At 48.1% G+C, this 19,973-nt stretch overlaps 1 protein-coding gene across 1 annotated transcript in view; it reads left to right on the forward strand.

Moving 5' to 3' along the window:
* LOC102028621 (zinc finger and SCAN domain-containing protein 29-like) overlaps nt 1-19,973 on the forward strand; it is a gene marked incomplete at its 5' end in the record, with an annotated part of 79,671 nt that overhangs the window by 50,539 nt on the left and 9,159 nt on the right. The window contains 2 exon segments of the mRNA XM_005377267.2: nt 8,775-9,310; nt 10,542-10,657. Coding sequence (XP_005377324.2) covers nt 8,775-8,794 — 20 coding nt within the window.

The following is a 19,973-nucleotide window of genomic DNA, read 5'->3' on the forward strand; positions in this document are numbered from 1 at the left end:
TCCCATGCAAATCTGTATCAGGAGGCCGATGGATCAGCAATGGAAGGCTGAAGAGTCTACAACAGAAGCCCGAGAGTCTATCTGCACTGATGTCCAAGTGAAGGCTGGAGCTTCCCCAAAGAACAGAAGCAATCTGTTCTTCCTCACTTCCCCTTAATACGGTCCAGGTGATGAGCTGCTCTAGGGTCTTCTGCACTCTAGGGTATGGAATTGCTGAGCCAATTTAGTTAAGCTTCTCTTAAGTAAACTTCTCAAGTTGACACAATCAGTCAACCATTACATGGGTGATGAGTATTTTGTCCCAGCAACAAGGAAAGTAACTAACACAAACAGTTATTCTATTTTTAATCTTTGAGGAGGCTGTACTGTTTTCCACAGTGGCTGTACTAGTTTATGTTCTCATCAGCACTGTGCACACTTTCCCTTTTCTCCACATCTTCACTAGTACCTGCCATTTATCTTCCCAACAATAGCCATTCTAAGGGAAGGGAGGTGGCATCTCATTGTAGCTTTGAATTGTGTTTGTCTTGGTTACTTTTTTCTTGTTGCTGAGACAGAATACCTGACACCTAAAGTTAAAGAAGGAAAGGTTTATTTAGCTCACAGTTTGTGGAGGTTTCAGCCCATACTTGGCTGGCTCCAAGGCAGAGTGGCACATGGCAGAAGGCAACAGTTCATGGCGGCAGAAAATAGCAAAAGCAACAAGAGCTAAAAGGAGGAGCGGTGGCAAGCAGCCTCTTTCCCTCCCTTACATTGTATGCAAACTACCCGCCCCAGGGCAGGTGTAGCACTCACACCCATAATCCCAACACTGGACCATGAACCAATCATGAACTGTAAAAGCCTGCACCCATGACTACATGAGGCTTTGGGGGGACACCCAGACACAAACCATAACAGTGTTTTCCTGATGATCAGTGGTGGTATCTTTCAGGCATACTTGTTAGCCATTTGTATGTCTTCTTTTGAAAAATGTTTATGTAGATCTATTGTCCACTTTTAAATTGGATTACTTGGGGTTTTGCTATCACAGTGGTACCTCAGTTCACGAACTTAATTCTTTCCACGATTCTGGTCACACTGGGACCAGAATCATGGAATGAATTCTGTGACCCGAATCGTGGAAAGAATTAAGTTTGTGAGCTGAGGTACTACTATAGTTGAATTCCTTATAAGTTCTAGTTATTAATTCCTTGTCAAACATACAGTTTGCAAACATCTTCTCTCGTTTTCTAGGTTGTCTCTTCACTCTGTGGTTTCTTTTTCTGTAGAGCTTCTTTAGTTTGATGAAATCTCATTTGCCTATTTTTACTTTTATTTCCTGTGCTTTTCAGTGCAGCTTTCCTAATGCATCCCTTCTGTGTTACCATCTGATCCAATAAGAAACAGTGATTTTTGCTCCTTCTAGATACTCTGGCCTCAGGAAAAAAGCATTAAGATACGTAGGTCCCATTTAGGGCTCAGAATCTTCCACAGCCTCCAAATCACTTGGGAGTCTTTTCTTAGGAGAGGAAACAGAGTGTAGGGATTCATAGTCTGGACTTTGGAGCCACACGGCCCCAGTTTAAATCTTGCCTCTCCCACTTCATAGCTCTGCGACTTCGTTTTCTCAATGGTACAGTGGGAATAAGACAGACAATCCCTGTTCTGTGAGCACTCATATTCCACTTGTGGTAAACAGAGAATTTTTCAAAAAAGACACAGCGTATGTTAGATAGCAAATTCCATTTACCCACCCTTGAGCCTGGGCTTGGCCAGGCGGCCAACTTGATGGTGCTGCAGCTCTGAGTCTGGGCCTCCTGGGTGTTCGTGTCTTTCTTGTGCCTCCTTGCACCTCAGCTGTTGCCACTCCATTCAGCCTAAAGTGATTCAATCCCTTGGTGCCTACAGATGGGCGAGTGAGCCAGCTGAGCCCAGCAGAACGGCCCAGCCAGCCCCAGCCCAATGGGCCAGCTCCTCAGCTGACTGGCAGAGGGGTGGGAATTAACAAATGGCTATTGTTTTGGGCCGCTGAGATCTGGGTGAGCCACACAAGCAGCTGATAATTATCGAGGTTGCTGTGCGCACGCCATTTAATTCTCAGGACAGTTTTGAGGCGGGTACAAGGTTTACTTATTTAATGGAAATTTAATGAACAGAGATTGGATACAGTGCAATGAAAATATGAATAAAATCGCAGTGTGCAAAATTAGAAATAAAGCACGTTTCTATATATCCCTTCCCCCACCTAAAGTCTGTGAAGCGTCATGGAGGCTTAAGGTTATAGGACTGGTTGCACTCAGGCTGACTGGTGGAGCTCATCAAAAACTGTGCCTACTTGACGACAGGAATGCCTGACCAAAAAACGGTCTGGATTACCGTCAGTTACTGAGTTTTGCAGAATGCAGAATCTCTGCTGAGTCCTTCATTTTAAAGCAGAGACATTTTGAAGCAGAGGTGCTCGTTCTGATCACCCATTCATAGATGAGGAAAATGAGAGGGCGTGAGGTTGGGATTGCACAGTGGGAGGCGGGGCCGGCAGTGGCACTGCTTTCTAGGATGGCGCAAAAAATGCCCGAATGCTTTTTCCTGCAGCCCAGCACACTTCTCAGGAAGATAAATCACTGCACATGGTTCAAGTCATTTTACTTCAGGCTGAGAGGATCACCCGAGTCCTTCCCCTGCGCTCTGTACTCAGATTCTTGGTTTGGGAGCGTGGTTTGCGCATTTCCCAAGCCCTGGATATTTCCAGCTCAACACATCTAGGAATGCTCTTGCTCTCTGATCTCTGTATTTATGCTTGGTGTTTCCAACGTTATATCTGTTTTCTTTGCTGTTCTGGGTTACATTTTTCTTTTCTCTTTACTACCCAGCTCTGTCTTCCTCAGCTCTGCCAGCGAGGGCGAACCTTTTAGAGCTTTCAGTGATACAGACAGCTCTCTGTGGCACGTGCACCGAAGCTTCAGCGCCCCTGGATCTCTGGCTTTGGCTGCTGTAAACTGGGAGGTCTTCCCATCCCCTCCTCTTTCTCGGCTCTTCAGCCAATTCCTGGCCTTTTGTCACCCTCTAGTGGCCGCTGCATTTACTGCTTCATCTGGCGACAGATTTCACCCAAGGTATGCTGGAAGCGGTTGCCCGGCCAGCATTTCAAAGCCTGTGGTCAGATGACTGCATTTCGTCTCTGAATGGTTCCAGCCTCCTTTGTAATATTAAGTTATGTGTTTGAAGCTTACTTTGACGCTTAAGTGAACTATTTGAGGCAAATTATTCCAGAGACCCCTGGGAAAGGTCTATCTAACATGTTGACTTCCAGCTGAGCCTTGTTCTAAAAAATACTTTTCCTCTCAGTTTTGATGAGAAACGAGTGTGTCAGCAAACATTTACTGAGAGCCACCAAGCACTGCACACTCTGCTATGTGCTCGGACCTATGGTAGGTGGAAGAGACGTCCAAGCCCTGACACTGTATTTCTAAAACTGTTCTACTGTTGTCGGCATTAACAAACCCACAGCCCTACTAACCTGCCTTACTGGAAGGGGAAGAGCCCTGTTGCCTGCTGGCCCTTCCTTCCTTCCTTCCTTCCTTCCTTCCTTCCTTCCTTCCTTCCTTCCTTCCTTCCTTCCTTCTTTTTCTTTCTCTCTGTCTCTCTCCATCTCTGTCTCTCTGTCTCTCTTTCCTTCTTTCTTTCTAGTTTGGTTTTTTTTTTCTTTTGAAGACAGGGTTTTTGCAGTGTAGCCCAGGCTGGTCTCAAACTTGCAGTGATCCTCCTGCCTCAGCCTGCCAAGAGCTAGGATTACAGGCGTGCGCCACGACGCCTGGCTTCTGTTGCCCCTTCTAACCGCAGTGGGTGCACACTGCTTTCTAAAGCCCTGGCTTTGGTAACTATATATGGTCAGAGAGGTCATAGGCAGTATGTTCACTAATGGGAGATTTATGGTAACTAGATGTTCCATAACGAATGAACAATGAGAAAATTCCCCTTTTGACAGCAAAATTAAAAACGTGTCACTGTCTTGAGGTTAAAGGTTGTGGAAATAGTTGGAGTTTAAGTAGAATTGAACATGGCAGCTCATGGCAAGGACCCGGCTTTAGGATCTGGCTTGAGAAGCCCCGCCCCACTTGGCTCTGATCTGGACCTGTGGTGTTTTGCAGACTAACCCTAGCCTTGGTGTCCTCAAGGCACTGCGGTAATAGTGTTTTTAAACTTCTCTAATGTCCTTACCAGTCACTTCTGGGACGTGCGGCTTCTGATTTCAGCTGTAATCTCACCCGAGCCCGAGCCCAGGCTCCGCAGCTTGTACTTGTCTGTTTTCACGCGGGTCACACAGGGCCGCTGCTGACAGACGGTCAGAGCATCTGGGCAAACCTGCCCCTGGGCTGAGTCTCGGGTGCTCTCTGCTCCCACCCCTAGGTCCTGCGCTTCCAGGGAGAATGAGAGACGCCACTGGCCCGGCCGCCCTGCTGCCACATGGGTCTGTCCTCAAGGCCTCTATTGACCCTGCCGGCCTCACTCAGCCTGGGTCCTGCGGGACCGGAAGTGTCCTCCGGCTGGTGCTGGTGGGAGGCTGCTTGCCCCTGCTCAGCCTAAGGGCTCACACGGAGCTCTCGGTGAAGCTGCTCTGGCTCTGCTCTCTTCTTTCTTCTCTCAGAGCCCCTCCTGGAGGCTAACGGGACGGCAGAGGAGGGCAGTGCTGGGCCTGGTCATCCGGGTGATACAGTTCTCTTAGGCTGCATAGTGAACGATTGAAATTTGGCTCGACTGCTAACATTTTGAGCTCTGTAGTTATTCTGGTTGCTCTGAGGTAACGCTGTAAACAGGGATCCCCACTTTGTAGTGGAAAATGAAACATTCTTCCAACAGTGACTGGGAAATCTGCAGTCCTGGAGACTAGTAGCGGGCACAGGCTGTCTGTCAGGGCGCTCGGAGGGATGGCAGGGTTGGGAGGGCAGGAGGCCGACTGCAGAACTGGACTGAGTGAGGGGGCTTTGGAGTGCCCGTTCTTAGGGTGGCAGCAGTGTCCCCTGGGGCCCTGTTAGAAATGCCCATTCTGGGCCCTTGCCTCAGACCAATGGAGGGAGAAACTTAGGGTGGGGAGAAGATCTAGGAGCTACAGAGGACTCAAGTCTGATAGCTCCTGATCCAGAGGAAAATGAAACGTGGTTCGTGTGAGCATGTTCTGTTAAAAACACAGTTACGGCAAGCATTCTTTAAAAATCATGCAAGGTGTGATAAAAAATATGGTGTCTTCATATTTTAAAAATTTCTTGTAGTGAAAGACACATTGTCATGAGTCCCCCTCAAAATACTCAAAATACTCACCCTCGCTTCAAACACACTTATCCCATCATTCCTGCCACTTCCTGAAGCAGCTCTGGAAGTGCTCTTTTGGGAGTGTCATTAGTTCTACTGTCATGCGGCCTTGACGTCCTCAGTTGATTACAGGTGTGTCCCTTTCATGGTCATTTTGACTTTGGGGAAGAGCCAGAAGCAAGTGAATAAGGCAGGTGAGGGCACGCTGCACTGTTTTCGTGAGCCTGCTTTCCTGCTGGAGGATGCTCGGCAGTTGCATTTACTGTAGTTTTTATCATGCCTCAGGAACACACTCAGGAAAGAGGACTCCAGAACTGCTTCAGAAAGCAGCAGGGAGGATAGGATGGTGTGTGTGAAGTGAGGCGAGTGTTCTGAGGGGGCTCACTGGCCATGTGTCTTTTACTATAATAAATTTTTAAAAATTAAAAAAATTCACCATATTTTTCCATCACCCTGGTATGTTTTTAACAGTAAATACACAGATGAAATATTTATAAAGTATGCCACACATCTGGCTTTTCCCTCCCGGGCTGAAGTGTCTGGGACACCGTGATACCACTGCCAGAACTGGGTACCGAAGTGGGTGAAAAAGAGGAAAATTCTTGTCTCCGTGTCATCCAGTTTGTTACTCTTGATATGTTGTTTTCTTGCCATTATTATGGAAGCGATTATCAAGCATTCCCATATAGGTATTTTTTCATTTACTTGTCATTGCAAACAAAAAGTATCAAATTTGGGTAGAAATTTATTTTACTGTTTGCCGTGAACTGAGCTAAATTTATTTTTCTTTTAACGTTCCATTTCCCTTCTGTGTCCCTGGCGGAGTGTTAATAGCATGTCTAAACTAATTGCACTCCTGATGGTCTAGTTCTATTCACTGTCATTTTTGGCAGTAAAACTCTGAGTTTGGCATCCTCTCACACTGACACAGCCATGCTAAATTAGCTGAGAAGAAGCTCAGAATAACTAGGCAGCATAACTCCAAAAATACCATCCAGGATCTTCCAGGAGATTAAGCATTCTGCTTGGGTTTTGCATCCGTTCCGGGGAAAGCACGTTCGGATGACCTCTCCCCACCATTCTGGTCTCGCTGGCGGTGGAGCTTGCTCTCAGTGTGTGCGTAATGTACCCGGAAGGGCTCCGGGGGCCGCAGATGACAGGACAGGAACCCAGCCTGAACTGATCTTATCAAAGACAGAATGTATTACCGCTCTTAAGTGAAAAGACCAAGAGGAATCTCACTTCAGGCCTGGCTGGCTTTAAGGGCTCGAATTGTGTTGTATGAGACAGTTTCTAAAATGGCTCTTGATGACCTTTGCCTCCTGCTACTCACATCTGTGTAATTTTCTTCCCCTGAGCGTAATTGGACCTAGGGATCTGCTTCTGACAGAGTTCAGCAGAGATGAAGGAATACCATTTCCAAGGCCGGGTTGCAGACGGGCTTTGCTTGCCTGTGCGCACTGTTTCAGGAACCCTGTCCTCTGGGAGCAGGCCGTCTGGTTGGGCAAGGCCCTGCGGGGAGGCCCGGGTGGTGAGAGACTGATGTCTGTGGCCAAAGCCTGCCAGACTCCGCGGGCCTGACCGTGGACCTGTGAGTGAGCCCAGCGGGTTCCTCTGAGGCTCTGCGAGCATGATTTGGAGACGACTGTAGTCCTCCCAACACCTGGCCTGCAGCCCCGAGAGAGCGCCTGTCCCTGCCCCACAGCAAGGCCACCTCATAAGCATTAGTTTCAGTTTGTTTGGGGGTAATTCTTTACACAGCATCAGGTGTCAGGACTGACGTCACCCTCACTAGACACTCCTCGGCCCACGTGGTGCCTTCCTCTCACGCCCTTGCTGACCGGCAGGCTGTCCTCAGGAGGGGCAGAAAGGCAGCAGGCGACTGCAGGCCCCAGGCCCAGCTTCCTCAGAGTCACAGCGCTCTCCTTGGGAAGAGATAAAGAAAAATTCCTGGCGTTGAGTCTTGTGAGGTGGAGTTCGGTCTCCTCCTGCTGGAACCATTAGCTTTAATATTTCTTGTGCGGCTCCCTCTGGTGGTTTGGGAATTTGTGGAAACTCAGAGAATTCAAGGACAAGCTCCGCAGGCTCCCCGCTTAGAGGCTTACTGAGTTCCATCTTGAGCCAAAAGCCAGTCTGGCCCTCTAGTTGCTTTTTTTCCACCAGAGGTAAGTGTGCCAGTCAGCATTCTGATACTGTAACAAGTCTCTGGGACAGTCAGCTTGGAGAGGCTCATCTTGGCTTGCGGTCGCAGAGGTCTCACTTTGCTGAGTCTGTGGCAGTGATCATGGCGGAGCACATAGCGGAGTCACACCCTCACCTCACAGCAGAGAAGTGGGAGATGGAGGAAGAGGCTGGGTGCCCAGGTCCCCCCCAGGGCACAGCCCAAGACCTCCCACCATGACCCAGCTCTTCAAGGTTCGGGAATCTCCCTTTAGTGTGCTCTGGGGCTAAGTGTTTAACATGCAGGAGCGTGTGTGTGTGTGTGTGTGTGTGTGTGTGTGTGTGTGTGTGTGTCTGTGCGCGCGCACCCCATATCCACACGAGCTCGGCTGGAATCCAGGCTGTGCGGCAGCGATGGCACAGCTGCCTTAGATGAGGCAGTGGCGGGGCCGAAAGTCCTGGGAGAGTGCCGTCGTCCGTTTATCATTAGTTAATGACTAGGAGTAGTCATTAGGTGGCTACTAAAGCGTTCAGAGTTTTAATTTTTATTTTCTTTCTTCGTGATCAAGCTTTGTTTTTATTGGCCTTCCAGGTCGGCGCACACCAAGGGCTGACAGGCCTGCGGCAGGGCTGCTCCCAGTGCTCCTCCCAGCTGGCCTTTCTCTGGCCACGCTCCAGCTGGGGCGGCAGGATGTCACAGGCAGGGGCCAGGGCTTTAGGTTTGGAGACCAGGTGGAGTCCTGGCTCGGGTATTTATGAGCTGCGCTGCCTTGGCCTCTCTGGGACATAGTTTCCTACTACGTAAAATGGGAACCTTAGGACCTGCATTGTAAAGTTATTCTAATTATATAATTATTAAATAGCACAAAACTTATGCTATTATAGAAACAATTATATATATACATATTTATTTTTTCCGGGGTCATCAATAGAAACATTTCAGTGTCCCTCTGCAAATGTAGAAACAAAATCCTAACACGGCACTTCGGGTGGTGATGGGAGAAGTTAGCGCATCCTCTCTGAACTCTTCCAGTCTTGCAGCTTAATCGGAAATCAGTATTGTTTCAGGGGAGGTTGGAGGGGAGAGGGTGGGTGCAGCCTCACCACACTGTTGACTCACATTGATCTTACAGTGAGCAAAGTCTTCCCCGTTCTTCTGTACCAGAACCGCTGCTAGTCCTCCTCTCCCCCCGTGCGCCTGTCCAGGTGAACGTCTCTATCTAAATGCTTGGCTTCTCACTCGTGCCTGTGACCCTGTTTTGTTGTTTGTGGATACAGTCATTTTCTCTGCCTGGCCTGTCTGAACCTTTTCCTTTACCCAACAGATCAGCTGGATGCGCGCTAGGTTGAGGAATTCACCCGCGACGCGAGCTGAGTAGACCGTCCATCTGTCACTCGGGACGCTGAAGGAGCCCAGTGGAGGCACCGACCTAGGACCAGAAGAGGTCGCCGTTTGGCTGCCATTGGCTGATCAATCAGTCTGTGCTCTTTGTTTGTTTAGCAAGCTCAGGATGATTTGGATTGTTCCAGTGTTCAACCTGTATAGCTTCATATCCTCCACTGGCATGCGGTAAAGCCTTTTCTGAGTGCTTTGTTGAAACTCATAGTTTATATCTGATCTACATTATTATAAGAATAAATAAATGAAAGTCATTTCTGTGTCTCTTAGTTGGGCAGAAGTCCAAAAGGCAGACACTTTCATTACTTGTGAATGATACTATTGCTGATAGTATTAACTTGTTATACACATGGTTACAATTGCTGACTAATAAAAGCTCTTCACTATAGGAAGCCCCAACTTCTGAACAAGTTCTGTTCTGGAAGAATGTTCATAAACTGGATTCATTCACAATCTGACAAAGTGAGTCTTATACAGTACACCTGTGAGAGTTCACAACTTCGATGTTCATAAATCAGGGAGGTACTGTAGTATATTTTAAAAATGCTGCATATATGAAAACATATATGACTTTACAGAAGTGGAGAGCATATTTATAATTATTTTAAACAGTTTTGTGTGGCCTTTGATTTTCTTTCCCCTGTTAGGTTGATTATACCCTTTTCTTTCAACTCTCCTATTCAAAGAAGCCCCCTTTGCTTCCCAAGGTATCCATGTTAATGACCTACCATGTATGTATCTCCATTTTTTAATGCTTCACACACAGTAATGTCGCTTGCAGGAGTGACATTCAGAATACATAGCATTCCAGACACACAGTGGTAACCAGTTAGGATGAACACAATTGAAACATCCAGTATGACTTTATCAGTATAGATGGGCCAAAAGCCAACCCTGTATACAACCTACATACCCATACACACAAATATGCTATAGAAGAGTCTATTTTCCCCCAAATGTAACAATGTAAAATTCCATTTAACCCTGCTATTTCCCTTCTGGGTATCCTCCTGAAAGAGTTAAAGACATCATACTCGGCACAGTGACACGCACATACCTGTGTTTGTAGCAGCATAAATCACAATAGCTAAATCTTGGAGGCAGGGTGCATGTCCATCGACCGATGAATAGAGGAAGAAAATATGGTATTTGCATACAAAGGAGTACTACTGTCCCATAAAGAAAAACTTCAATCATTTGTAAGAAAAGGGGTGCACCCTGAGACCGTGATGTTAAGTGGAATCAGTTGGACCCACGAGTTTAATCTTACATGGTTTCTTTTATAGAAGGAACCCAAAAATATAAATAAAGAGCAAAATAGAAGATGCGTAATAGGAACTATGGAGATAGAGCTTTCTCAGATGGGACGGAGATGGAGAGGTGGAGGGACGGGAGGGCGGGGGAGAGACGGGAGGAAAAAGGAATTAAGATGTGTTATGTAGATGCTCCAACCCCACGCAATGCCGTAGACATTATGTGCTGCCAGCACGGACTAATAAACACTAACAGTGCTGTGACTGTGTTATTGTGTTTTTGCACTGTTGTACTATTGTATTTTACCCAGAACATTTCACCCCTTAAATTCCAGCTGTGATGTGGCTCTCCTGCATATTTTGTAATTGTTGTACAAGCCACATCGATGGGCTACACGTATTGACATTTATTTAACAGCACCCTTCCATATTTCCCGCAGTACCAGTGTCTTTGTTACTGAGAACAGCGCTGTAGCCACCGTGACAGTACCGCGTGCGCCGCTGCTCTGACTCCGGGGCGCTGATCGGGGAATGGAGCAGGAGGACTGACTGACTGGTGAGAGGCAGATTTTGTTAGATGGCGCCAGGCAGCTTTTTAGACATCTGTGGAAACTGACACTTTCATCAACAAAATGCAGAGCTATCTTTCCCCCAGCATTCCACCCAGCAGTGAAGGCGAGGCTTTCAGATTTCTGCCACCCCAAATAGGTATAAAGGAATAATCTCATTGCCCCAACTGGTAGTGCACTTGAGCGCCCATTCCCGGGTAAGCTGCTGGGATCTTTTCTCTGTTGTGTCTGCGACCTTGTCAGCATAAGCCTTCTCCCATTTCTCCAGCTCCACGCATGCATGCGTCCTGAGCACAAGCGCCACTGCTTCTCCGAGCGTCCTGGGACCCACGAGGTGACGGGCAGCCCAGTAAAGGGTTAAAGTGATGCGGTCTTAGCAAAATTGGCTGAGTCTGAGATTGCCGTGGGGGTTGTTTTTATATGGAGCCTCTAGACCCAGCACAGGGGTTCTGAGTCCCTAAGTCCCACCGCACAGTGTAAATGAACCCTTAATCTAATATCTCTGGGGATGATCCATGCACAATCGAGTTAGGGTGTCCGGGAGTTGGACGAGTGTAGCTTGCTCGGTGATTGGACAGCCAGGTTGTGACAGTTTCACAAAGACGACTTCAGCAACCCCCCAGCTCGGCACAGGACAGCAAGAAGGGCTGCCCAGGAGTTGAAATCCTGTCCTTGGGCAGGGGCCTGATGCTTCCTTCGCCTGGAACCAGAGCTCGGAGGAAGTGCGGCTGCAGTGTGACAAATGGCCACAGGGCGGCAGGGCGGCCCCGTGTGGCTCGGTCTGCTCAGTGGGCTAGACGCTGATCCAGGCTGCGGCCCAGGCGAGCGCGAGGCGGCCGTGGATTCCGTCTTAGCAAAGAGCAAGCCACAGCTCAGCGGATTCCCGGGGATGGTAGAACCGAGATTTAGACCCAAACCTATCTGATGCCAAGCAGAGTGTTCTTCAGTGTCGACAGCTGCTACTTTATGCAGTGTTAGGGTTTGGATCAAAAACCTCCCCCATGTGGGGCCTGGCAGGCAGAAGGATTGGTGCGTGACCGGGAAGAGGGTATTCCCTGCCTGGACCCTTCCCCTGTCTCTGTGTGCTTCCTGGCCGCCGTGAGGTGGGAAGCTTTCCTCTGCCACTGCTTCTCCGTGATACTTGGCTTCCCCACAGGCCCAGGAACAACACAAGCAAATACCCAGGGACTGGTACCTCTGAAACCATAAGCCAAGCTGAGCCTTCCCTCCTCTAAGTTGTTCATCTGAGGTATTTTTGGTTTTTTTTCCGGTACCGGGAATCGAACTCAGGACCTCGCCCTTGCCAGGCAGGCGCTGTGCTGCTGAGCTAAATCCCCAGCCCCCTCATCTGAGGTATTTTGTCACACTGATGGAAAGCTGACACATACAGGTGTCCTAGTTGATTCTGAACGTAAGAATTAGTGCTAATTTGCGTGTTACTGTATTCCTGGGTTTCTCTCTTTCCTTTCTCCTGTCCTTAAAGAAATGAGCAAGACTTCATTAGCTAAAAGTGCCTCTGCAATTTTATAGGACACTGAAGAAAGAATGATTGGCCAGGGGTGACATAATGGCCATGGGCTTGCTGCCTGTGCCACACAGTCGGGCCAGTGGGTCACACTAGTGTGTGGACCACACACAGGATTTTATCGGGGTAGCAAGTTATTTTAAAATCTGCATTTCAAAAGCAGGCATGGTGGTGCACCCAGTAACCTCAGCACTCAGTTGGCTGAGGCAGGAGGACTGCTGTGAGTTCAAGGCCAGCCGGAAGTACACAGCGAGACCCTGTCTTCAAGAACAGAAAAAAAGTTTAAAAGCCTGCAAAACAAAGATATCTGCCCTTCAGTGTTTTCTGATGGTGCGGTAGATCTGCAGGGAGCTACAGGCCCCGCGGCCTGTTCTTTACCTCGCCTGCTTTGCTCGCCGAAGCAGCTGCCTGGTGTGTGAAGTGCTTGTCCCTACTGCTGCAAGATGAGGACAGCTTTGGGTCCCGTTTCCCTGGCTGTGCTTCGCTCCCAGGTGTCATCATCCCCACGCTGTGGCCGGCAGCCCTGACACCTGTGGTGGCTGCACCGGCCCCTCCGCTCTGCTGTGCTGTCCAGCACCCGGCCCGGCGGGTTTGTGGGGCTAAATTTAACCTGCAGCTGCTTGCACAGGGGCTCGGGAATTTCCAGGCCAGGAGGCGGGGGTGGCGGCGCTGGAAGCCGCTGAGGACCGTGGGCCAGGTGCGAACGCAGTGTCGGGGCTGAGATCAGCGTCCAGGTTGTCGCAGGTCCTGCCCGGCCCCCCCTTTTGTCTTCAGTGAAGTTGAGGAAAAGTGGGGAGGCGTGAATGGGCCAAGGGCCCGACAACGAAGCTGGCCCTGGGGACGCCGCGTGCGCCGTCGCTCTGCTCTTCCCTCGGGTGAGGGTCAGGGCTGGGACCCCTCCACGTCTGTGGGGGACGGGAGGCGCAGGCCTCTTGGCACAGACTTGCGCTGCCAGCTGGCCTCTCTCCTCACCTGCTGGCCCCCCGTCCAGGGGAGCGGCCAGCCTCGCCCTGACTGCAGCGTTCTCCCTGTGTCATCCACTGTCCTTTCGTGACCTGAGTGTCCGTGGACGCACCGGTGTTCCCGCGTCCTGGGCCCGCGGTCCCAGAAGGCTCCTGCGGTGTGCACTGGGCGCTCGCGGTCCCTCTGGCCGAGGGAGCAGGTGTGGGAGCATCTGTGGTCCTGGGGCCGAAGTGACGCGGGGCGGCCCGCCACGGAGGCCGTGCCCGCTGTGGTCGCCGATGCCCTCAGCCCTCCCGTGACTGCAGCTGGAGCAGGACTTCTCGCTCTCTGAAGCCCGCGGTGTCCAGGCCAGGAGGAGCCCCGGGCACTGCCACTGTTTGGCTCCACTCTCTGCAGAAGGGGCGGAGCCCTCGGTGGTGTTAGGCTCACGTCCGCGATCCCGGCCACCTCTCTGGTCCTCACTCTCTCCTCTCCTCACTCACCGTCAGTGGCCAACGGTCAGGACCCTGTCCCTGCCCTGGCCTGGCCGCTTTCCACGCCTTCACTCCCGGAGACTGAGCCCAGCCCGCGTGAGGCAAGCAGCACTGTCTCACTGTACAGATGAGGACACCGTGGCCGGGAAAGACGCGCAGCTGTGGGGCTGGGGTTCTGACCCGAGCTGCTCTCTGACCGTGCGCAGACTGGCTGTCCCGGAACGGGGCCGGGGGCTCACTTCCTGTCCAGCTCCTGCCCAGACTCTGAGCGATTGGATGGAAAGGGCTGCCTTTTAGTCGGCTTCGGATCTCAGAGTTTATCCCAGAGCTCAGGGCAGTACATCAAGCAAGTGATTATGGAATGAATGTCTCTATAAATGAAACAAGAAAAGTCCGCATTAAACCCTGTTCCTGACCCTGCAGTTTCTTGGTACAGATGCCCCTGAGGGTTCCTGAGGACAGGGGAGGCGCCACCGAGTCCCCACCTGGCTCGCCGAACCAGGCTCACACCTGGGCCGACTCTGGCAACTGAGCGCACTGGGCACCCAGCTGAGGCCTGCGCCCTGGCCGCGGTGTCACCCTGGCTTGGAGCCAGAGGCCGAGTGCAGCGGCGCCGCCTCTCTTTCCTGCATCCCCGCCGCCGTGTTCTCCAGACCCAGTCAGGGGGACAGCGCAGGTGCCAGCCGAGGAGGCCTTAGCGCGAGGAGGCAACTCGGGCCCATCGTGCACCGGGCTCAGAGTTGCAGCTGCGTGTGCTGGAGGTTGCTGCTGTCCGCGGGGGCTCTGAGCGGGGAGGGAGAGGCAAGAGAGCGCTTCAGAGTGGTCTAGAATCGAGGCCTGGGCTGAGTGTTCATAGTCTTCTGATGGTGCGGTCTTGAGTGTAGAACACACCGGCTGCCCATGGGAGAAGGGCGAGAGCTTGGCGTGCAGGCTGGAGGCGATTCCAGGGAGGAGACTTAGGAGCTGTCTGCAGCCTGCACCCAGAGAGGAGGTGTGGCGTCTCAGAGAGGGGTGGGGAAGGCACCACGGCCTCCGCTGCTGCGCACACGTACCCTGGACAGGTGCAGGCAGGAGAATCAGGGGAAATAGACAGAGCGGTCCAGGAAGTGGGCGCAGGCACGGCCCAGCAGCTGCAGCAGCCACACCTGGGAACTCGTCACAGACACACTTTCCCAGCCTCCCAGACCTGCTGACCCCGCCTCGGCTCTCAGCTCATTGTGACGCAAGCCAAGTTTTGAGAACCACCCTTCCCACCACCCCATCACGAAAGGACACTGGATGACACAGGGAGAAAGCTGGAGTCAGGGCGAGGCTGGCTGCAGAAGGGTCCAGCCTCCTCCTTCCACTAGAGAAGGGAACCAATCACAAGATGTGTTTCTTGTCCAGGACTTGTCGCATCTGTTGGCCACCAGCGATCAGCAAAATAACGACAGTAAACTAGCACCCTTCCATTTTTTTCCAGATAAGAATATACTAAGATAAGTGATGGGTTAAATCACAAATCATAATTCACCCCAAAGACTCTCAGTAATTTATGCAGTAATTTCAAAGCAACAGTTAGCCTCGGGAATTAAACATGAAAATCATCTCAGTCTTCCACATAACTATGCCCTCCATGCAAGCAGGGATCTGAAGAATCACCAAGTAGAGCAGCACGCCGGTGAAAACAGTGATAATTTAGATTGACTAATAATTTAAAAGTCGGCATAGGTCCCTCATGGACCATTGTTTATGTAAAGTCATGGTACTAAGTACTGTATCCCAAGTGTTAGCTCCTATGCAAGACAAATGATTAATTTATTAAAATTTTAATTTTCTGGATCAGGGAAGTTTGTACATAGTGGATTTCTTTTTTCGTTCCAATTAGCATGCTCTTGTATCTTCCCTTTATTTGCATTTGCCTGGGATGCCCTGCTTACCCCTTTTATTTTCAACTTTTCTTTATCATTTGTTTTATGTCTGCTTTTTTTTATGGTAGTATATATTCTATAACTGGATTCATTTGAAGCCAACCTGATGTTCTCTATCTTTTAATGGATCAGTTTGGTTTATTTATACTTAATGGTAATTGATAATTTTCACTTCTATGTGTTCATTGTTTATCCCTTTTCTTGCTTTCACTAGCTTAACTGAGAAGTTATTTTATTCCTTTTCTCTCATTAATTTTTGCAGCTTCACTGGGGTATAAATGATATGCAATACACCACACACTGTAAAGTGTACACGTTCCTAAGTTCTGACTTAGGGATATGGACTCAAAGTATGACCAAAATCGAGATAATGAACATATCCACCACCCCTAAACATTTCCTAATGCACTTTGTAATTTCTTCTACCCCATGTCTTGATCCCCAAGTTACTGACCAGCTTTGTTAATATAGTTTGCACCTTGAAGCAGCTTCATCATACAGTTTGTATGTGTTTTTGCTTGGCTTCTTTCCCTCAGCATTGGTGGTTTCTTTTTCAGATTCACTAATGGCACCATGTGAATGGCAGCTCTCTTCTTTGCATTGCTGTGTAATATTCCATTGCTTGTATACAGCCCTGTTGGTTTATCCCTTCACCAGCTGAAGATGGTGTGGGCTGTTGCTTCTTGGGGATATCATGAATAAAGCTGCATGAGCACTCATGCGCAAGTCCTGTGTGTGGACGTGAGCCTTCGTCTCTTGGCTACATACCTGGGGTGCAGTGGCTGAATCAGCTGGTGGGCGTATGTTTAGCATTTTGAGAAACGTGCAGTCTTATCTAAAGTTGTGTTCCATTTTACATCATGCTAGTAGTGTGGGCAAACTCATTTCTTTACACTTCATCAGTCGTAGTATGTTTAGTCTTTTCAATTTTAGCCATCAAGAGGTGTAGAATTATATCTTATCACAGTTTGAATTTGCAGTTCCCTAATGACTGACTCTGTTGAATATGATTTTAAAAAAGTGTTTATTTGCCATCTGTAGGTCTTTGGTAATGTGTGTTCAGAGCTCCTGACTGTTTTTAATGCAGTGAGTTCTGGGTTTTCCCCTCAAGCACTGAGGATCGAACCCAGGACCTTGTGCATATGGAGCAACTGCCCTACCACTGAGACATACCCCTTGCTGGTGGTTTGTGTTCTAACTAAATGGGATAGAAGTCTTTTATTGGCTGTGTAATTTGTAAATATTTTCCCTCGATCTGTGGTTTATCTTTTCACTTTTGAGTATCTTTTGAAGCTGGGTGTGGTGGCGCCTGCCTGTAATTAGAGTACTTGGAAGGCTGAGGCTAGAGGATCGTGAGTTCAAGGCCAACCTGGGTTACATCGTGAGGACTTGTGTAAAAAAAACTTTCAAAATGCAGAAGTTTTTTCATTTTTAATGAAGTCAAATTTACTAATATTTCCATTATGAATTGTACATTGGGGATTGCAGTTAAGAAATCTTCACCTGCTGGGTGTGGTAGTGAATGCCTGTAATCCCAGCACTCATGAGGCTGAGGCAGGAGGATTGCCGCAAGTTTGGGGCCAACCTGGGTTGTACAGTGAGTTCAAAGCCAGCTTGAACTACATGGTGAGACCCTGTCTCAAAAAAATGAAAGAAGGAAAGAAAGAAGGTAAGAAAGAAAGAAAGAAAGAAAAGAAAAAAAGAAAAGAAAGAAAGAAAAAGAAAAAGAGAAAAGAAAGCAATCTTCGCCTAACACAAGGCCACAAAGATTTTCTTCTAGTTTACTTCTAGAAAATAGTTTCAGTTTTTACATGGAGAGCCATGATCAGCTTTGAGTTGTGTCATTACCGTTTCCAATGGGCTTAACATTCCCATTGGGCATCTTTTTCCTCCCCTGTCCTTTCTTCCTGAGGAATTTCCTTTATCTTTTTTTGTAATGTGGCTCTGCTGATGACAAATTATTTCAACTTTATATGTCTCAAGATGTGTGCATGAATGGATGGGTGGCTGACTTATTGGTGGTGCTGGGGATGGGGTCCAGGGCCTCTCTGCTGCTAGGCAAACTCTGAACCACTGCGTTACAGCCCTCACCCCTCGCTTTCATTTGTGGCAGATGTTTTCACAGAGCATAGACAATATCTTTTTTTCTTCAGTACTTCAAAGACATTTCTTCATTGTTGTCTCACATTGTTTCTAACTAAAATCTGTCAGAGTGTTTATCTTTGCTCCTCTGAATGTGAAGTGTCTTTTTCCCCCTCTGGGTTTAGAATTTTTCTCTTTCATATTGATTTTCAGAAATTTGGTTATTATAACTATACCTTACTATGGTTTTGTTATGTTTCAGGGTTGATTGAACTTCTTGGGTCTGTTTACACTTTTTATCAAGTCTGAAGGGTTTTCAGCTTTGAACATGTACTTTTTCTATTCTTCCTGGTCTGTCTCAGTTTTGAGATTCTGAGTACACACATATGGGACTGCCCGATGTTTCCCACAGTTCAGTGATTGTCTCTTATTTTTGAGTGTATCTTCACCCCATGTTTTACTTTGGTTGCTGTGTCTTTGTGTTTACTAAACTTTTTTTTTAAAATGTGGCATCTAATCTGTTTTTAATCACACACCTAGTGCATTTTAAATTCCAAATATTGTTTCATTTCAGGAAATTCAATTTAGGCCTTTTAACCATATCTCCCACATTGCTATTCAATGTGTTCAGTACTTCCTCTAGTTGTCTGAACATGTAGAATATAGTTGTAACTCTTTGAATATTCTTTTCTGCTAATTCTGACATCTGGATCTACTCTGGGTGGACTTTAATTGATGATTTTTCCTCTTAGAATGGATTGTGGTTTTCTGTTCTTTGTATGTCTAGTAATTTTTGGTAGGATGCCAGATATTATAAATTTTACTTTGATGAGCTCTGGATATTTTTGTGAAATTCTTGAGCTTTGTTCCGGGATGCAGTTAATTCCTTGGAACAGTGTGATCCTTTCAGGGCTTGTTTTTAAGGTTTGTTAGATGGGCCCAGAACTGTCTTTAATTTAGAGTTAATTATTCATCATTATTGATGCAGGCAAGACACTTCGGTGCATCTACCACATATCCCGTGAATTGTAATGTTTTCTGATCTGGCTGTCAGGAAAAGGTGCTATTCCTATGCCTGTGATGTGCCAGGTGCTTTCACCTTTACAGCCAGTTCTTTGCATACGTGCTCTGACCAGCGCTCCACGGAATGCTCAAGAAAAACCCTTTGCAGATCCCTGGAGGTTCTGTCTCTGTCTTTTTCTGACTTCCTGGTATTTCAGCTTCATGTCTTTAGCTCAGAGAATCCATCAAGTTCCCCTAGGTTCATTTAAAAAAAAACTTACCTCTAATTGGAATCATTTTTTTTTCTTTTCTTTTCTTTTCTTTTCTTTTCTTTTCTTCTTTCTTTTCTTTTTTTCTTTTCTTTTCTCTGTCTTGCCTTTCCCTGTTCCCTTTTCCTTTCCCTTCCCTTTCCTTCCTTTCCTCCTCCCTCCCTTTCTTCCTCCCTCCCTTCCTTCTTTCCTTCCTTCCTTCCTTCCTTCCTTCCTTCCTTCCTTCCTTCCTTTTCTCTCCCTCCTTCTCTTTTGCATTGTTGGGGATTGAACTCTGAGCCTTTGCACTGAGCTACATTCCCAGCCTTTTTAAGTATTTTTTTCATCTTAAGACAAGTCTCACTAAGTTTCCAAGTTGCCCAGGCTGGGCTCCAACCTGCTGTCTTCCTGCCTGAGTCCCCCAGGGTGCTGGCCTTACCGGCGTGTACCACTACTCCAGCTAGTGATCATTTTTTTTTTGTTGCCAGATATCCACTGCCTTACAAATGATAGTTTCACATATTTCCTCTGTCTTTATTTTTGCAATTTTGTGTTATGAATGAGGGTAAGCACAGTCCTTGTTCTCCATCTTGGTTGGAAGCAGAAGTTCTCAGATTCTTTCTGTCTTTAGTGAGGCCTTTCTTTGATGCAAGGAGTCCAGGAGTCCTGGGGAGGGTTATCCCTTACACTCAGCCTCAGTCGGAGGGTTTTCTCCGTGTCTTTCCTTTGCCAAGTCTGGCAGCAGGGATTTGGCAGCTTTGCAAAGGTAGGAGATGGACAGTCCAGTCCTTCCTGTGGGAGGAGGAAGTGTGGATGCTGCCCTTAGCTTAGCCTTAACAGGGTCAGGAAAAGCAGATACAGATTGTGTGCTTTTTTTTTTTTTTTTTTTTTTTTTTTTGGTTTTTTTTAGACAGGGTCTCGCTATGCAGTTCAGGCTGGCTTTGAGCTCACTTTGTAGCCCAGGCTGGTCTTGAATTCACAACAGTCCTCCTGCCTCAGCCTCCCGAGTGCTGGGATTACAGGTGTGTGCCACCACACCTGGCCAGAAGGGGTCTTTAAAACAGTTTTCTAAATTCTCTTATAAGGTCTAGGTTCCTTTT

The sequence above is a fragment of the Chinchilla lanigera genome, unplaced genomic scaffold, assembly GCF_000276665.1.
Source record: "Chinchilla lanigera isolate Chin_1 unplaced genomic scaffold, ChiLan1.0 scaffold00009, whole genome shotgun sequence".
Lineage (NCBI taxonomy): Eukaryota > Metazoa > Chordata > Mammalia > Rodentia > Chinchillidae > Chinchilla > Chinchilla lanigera.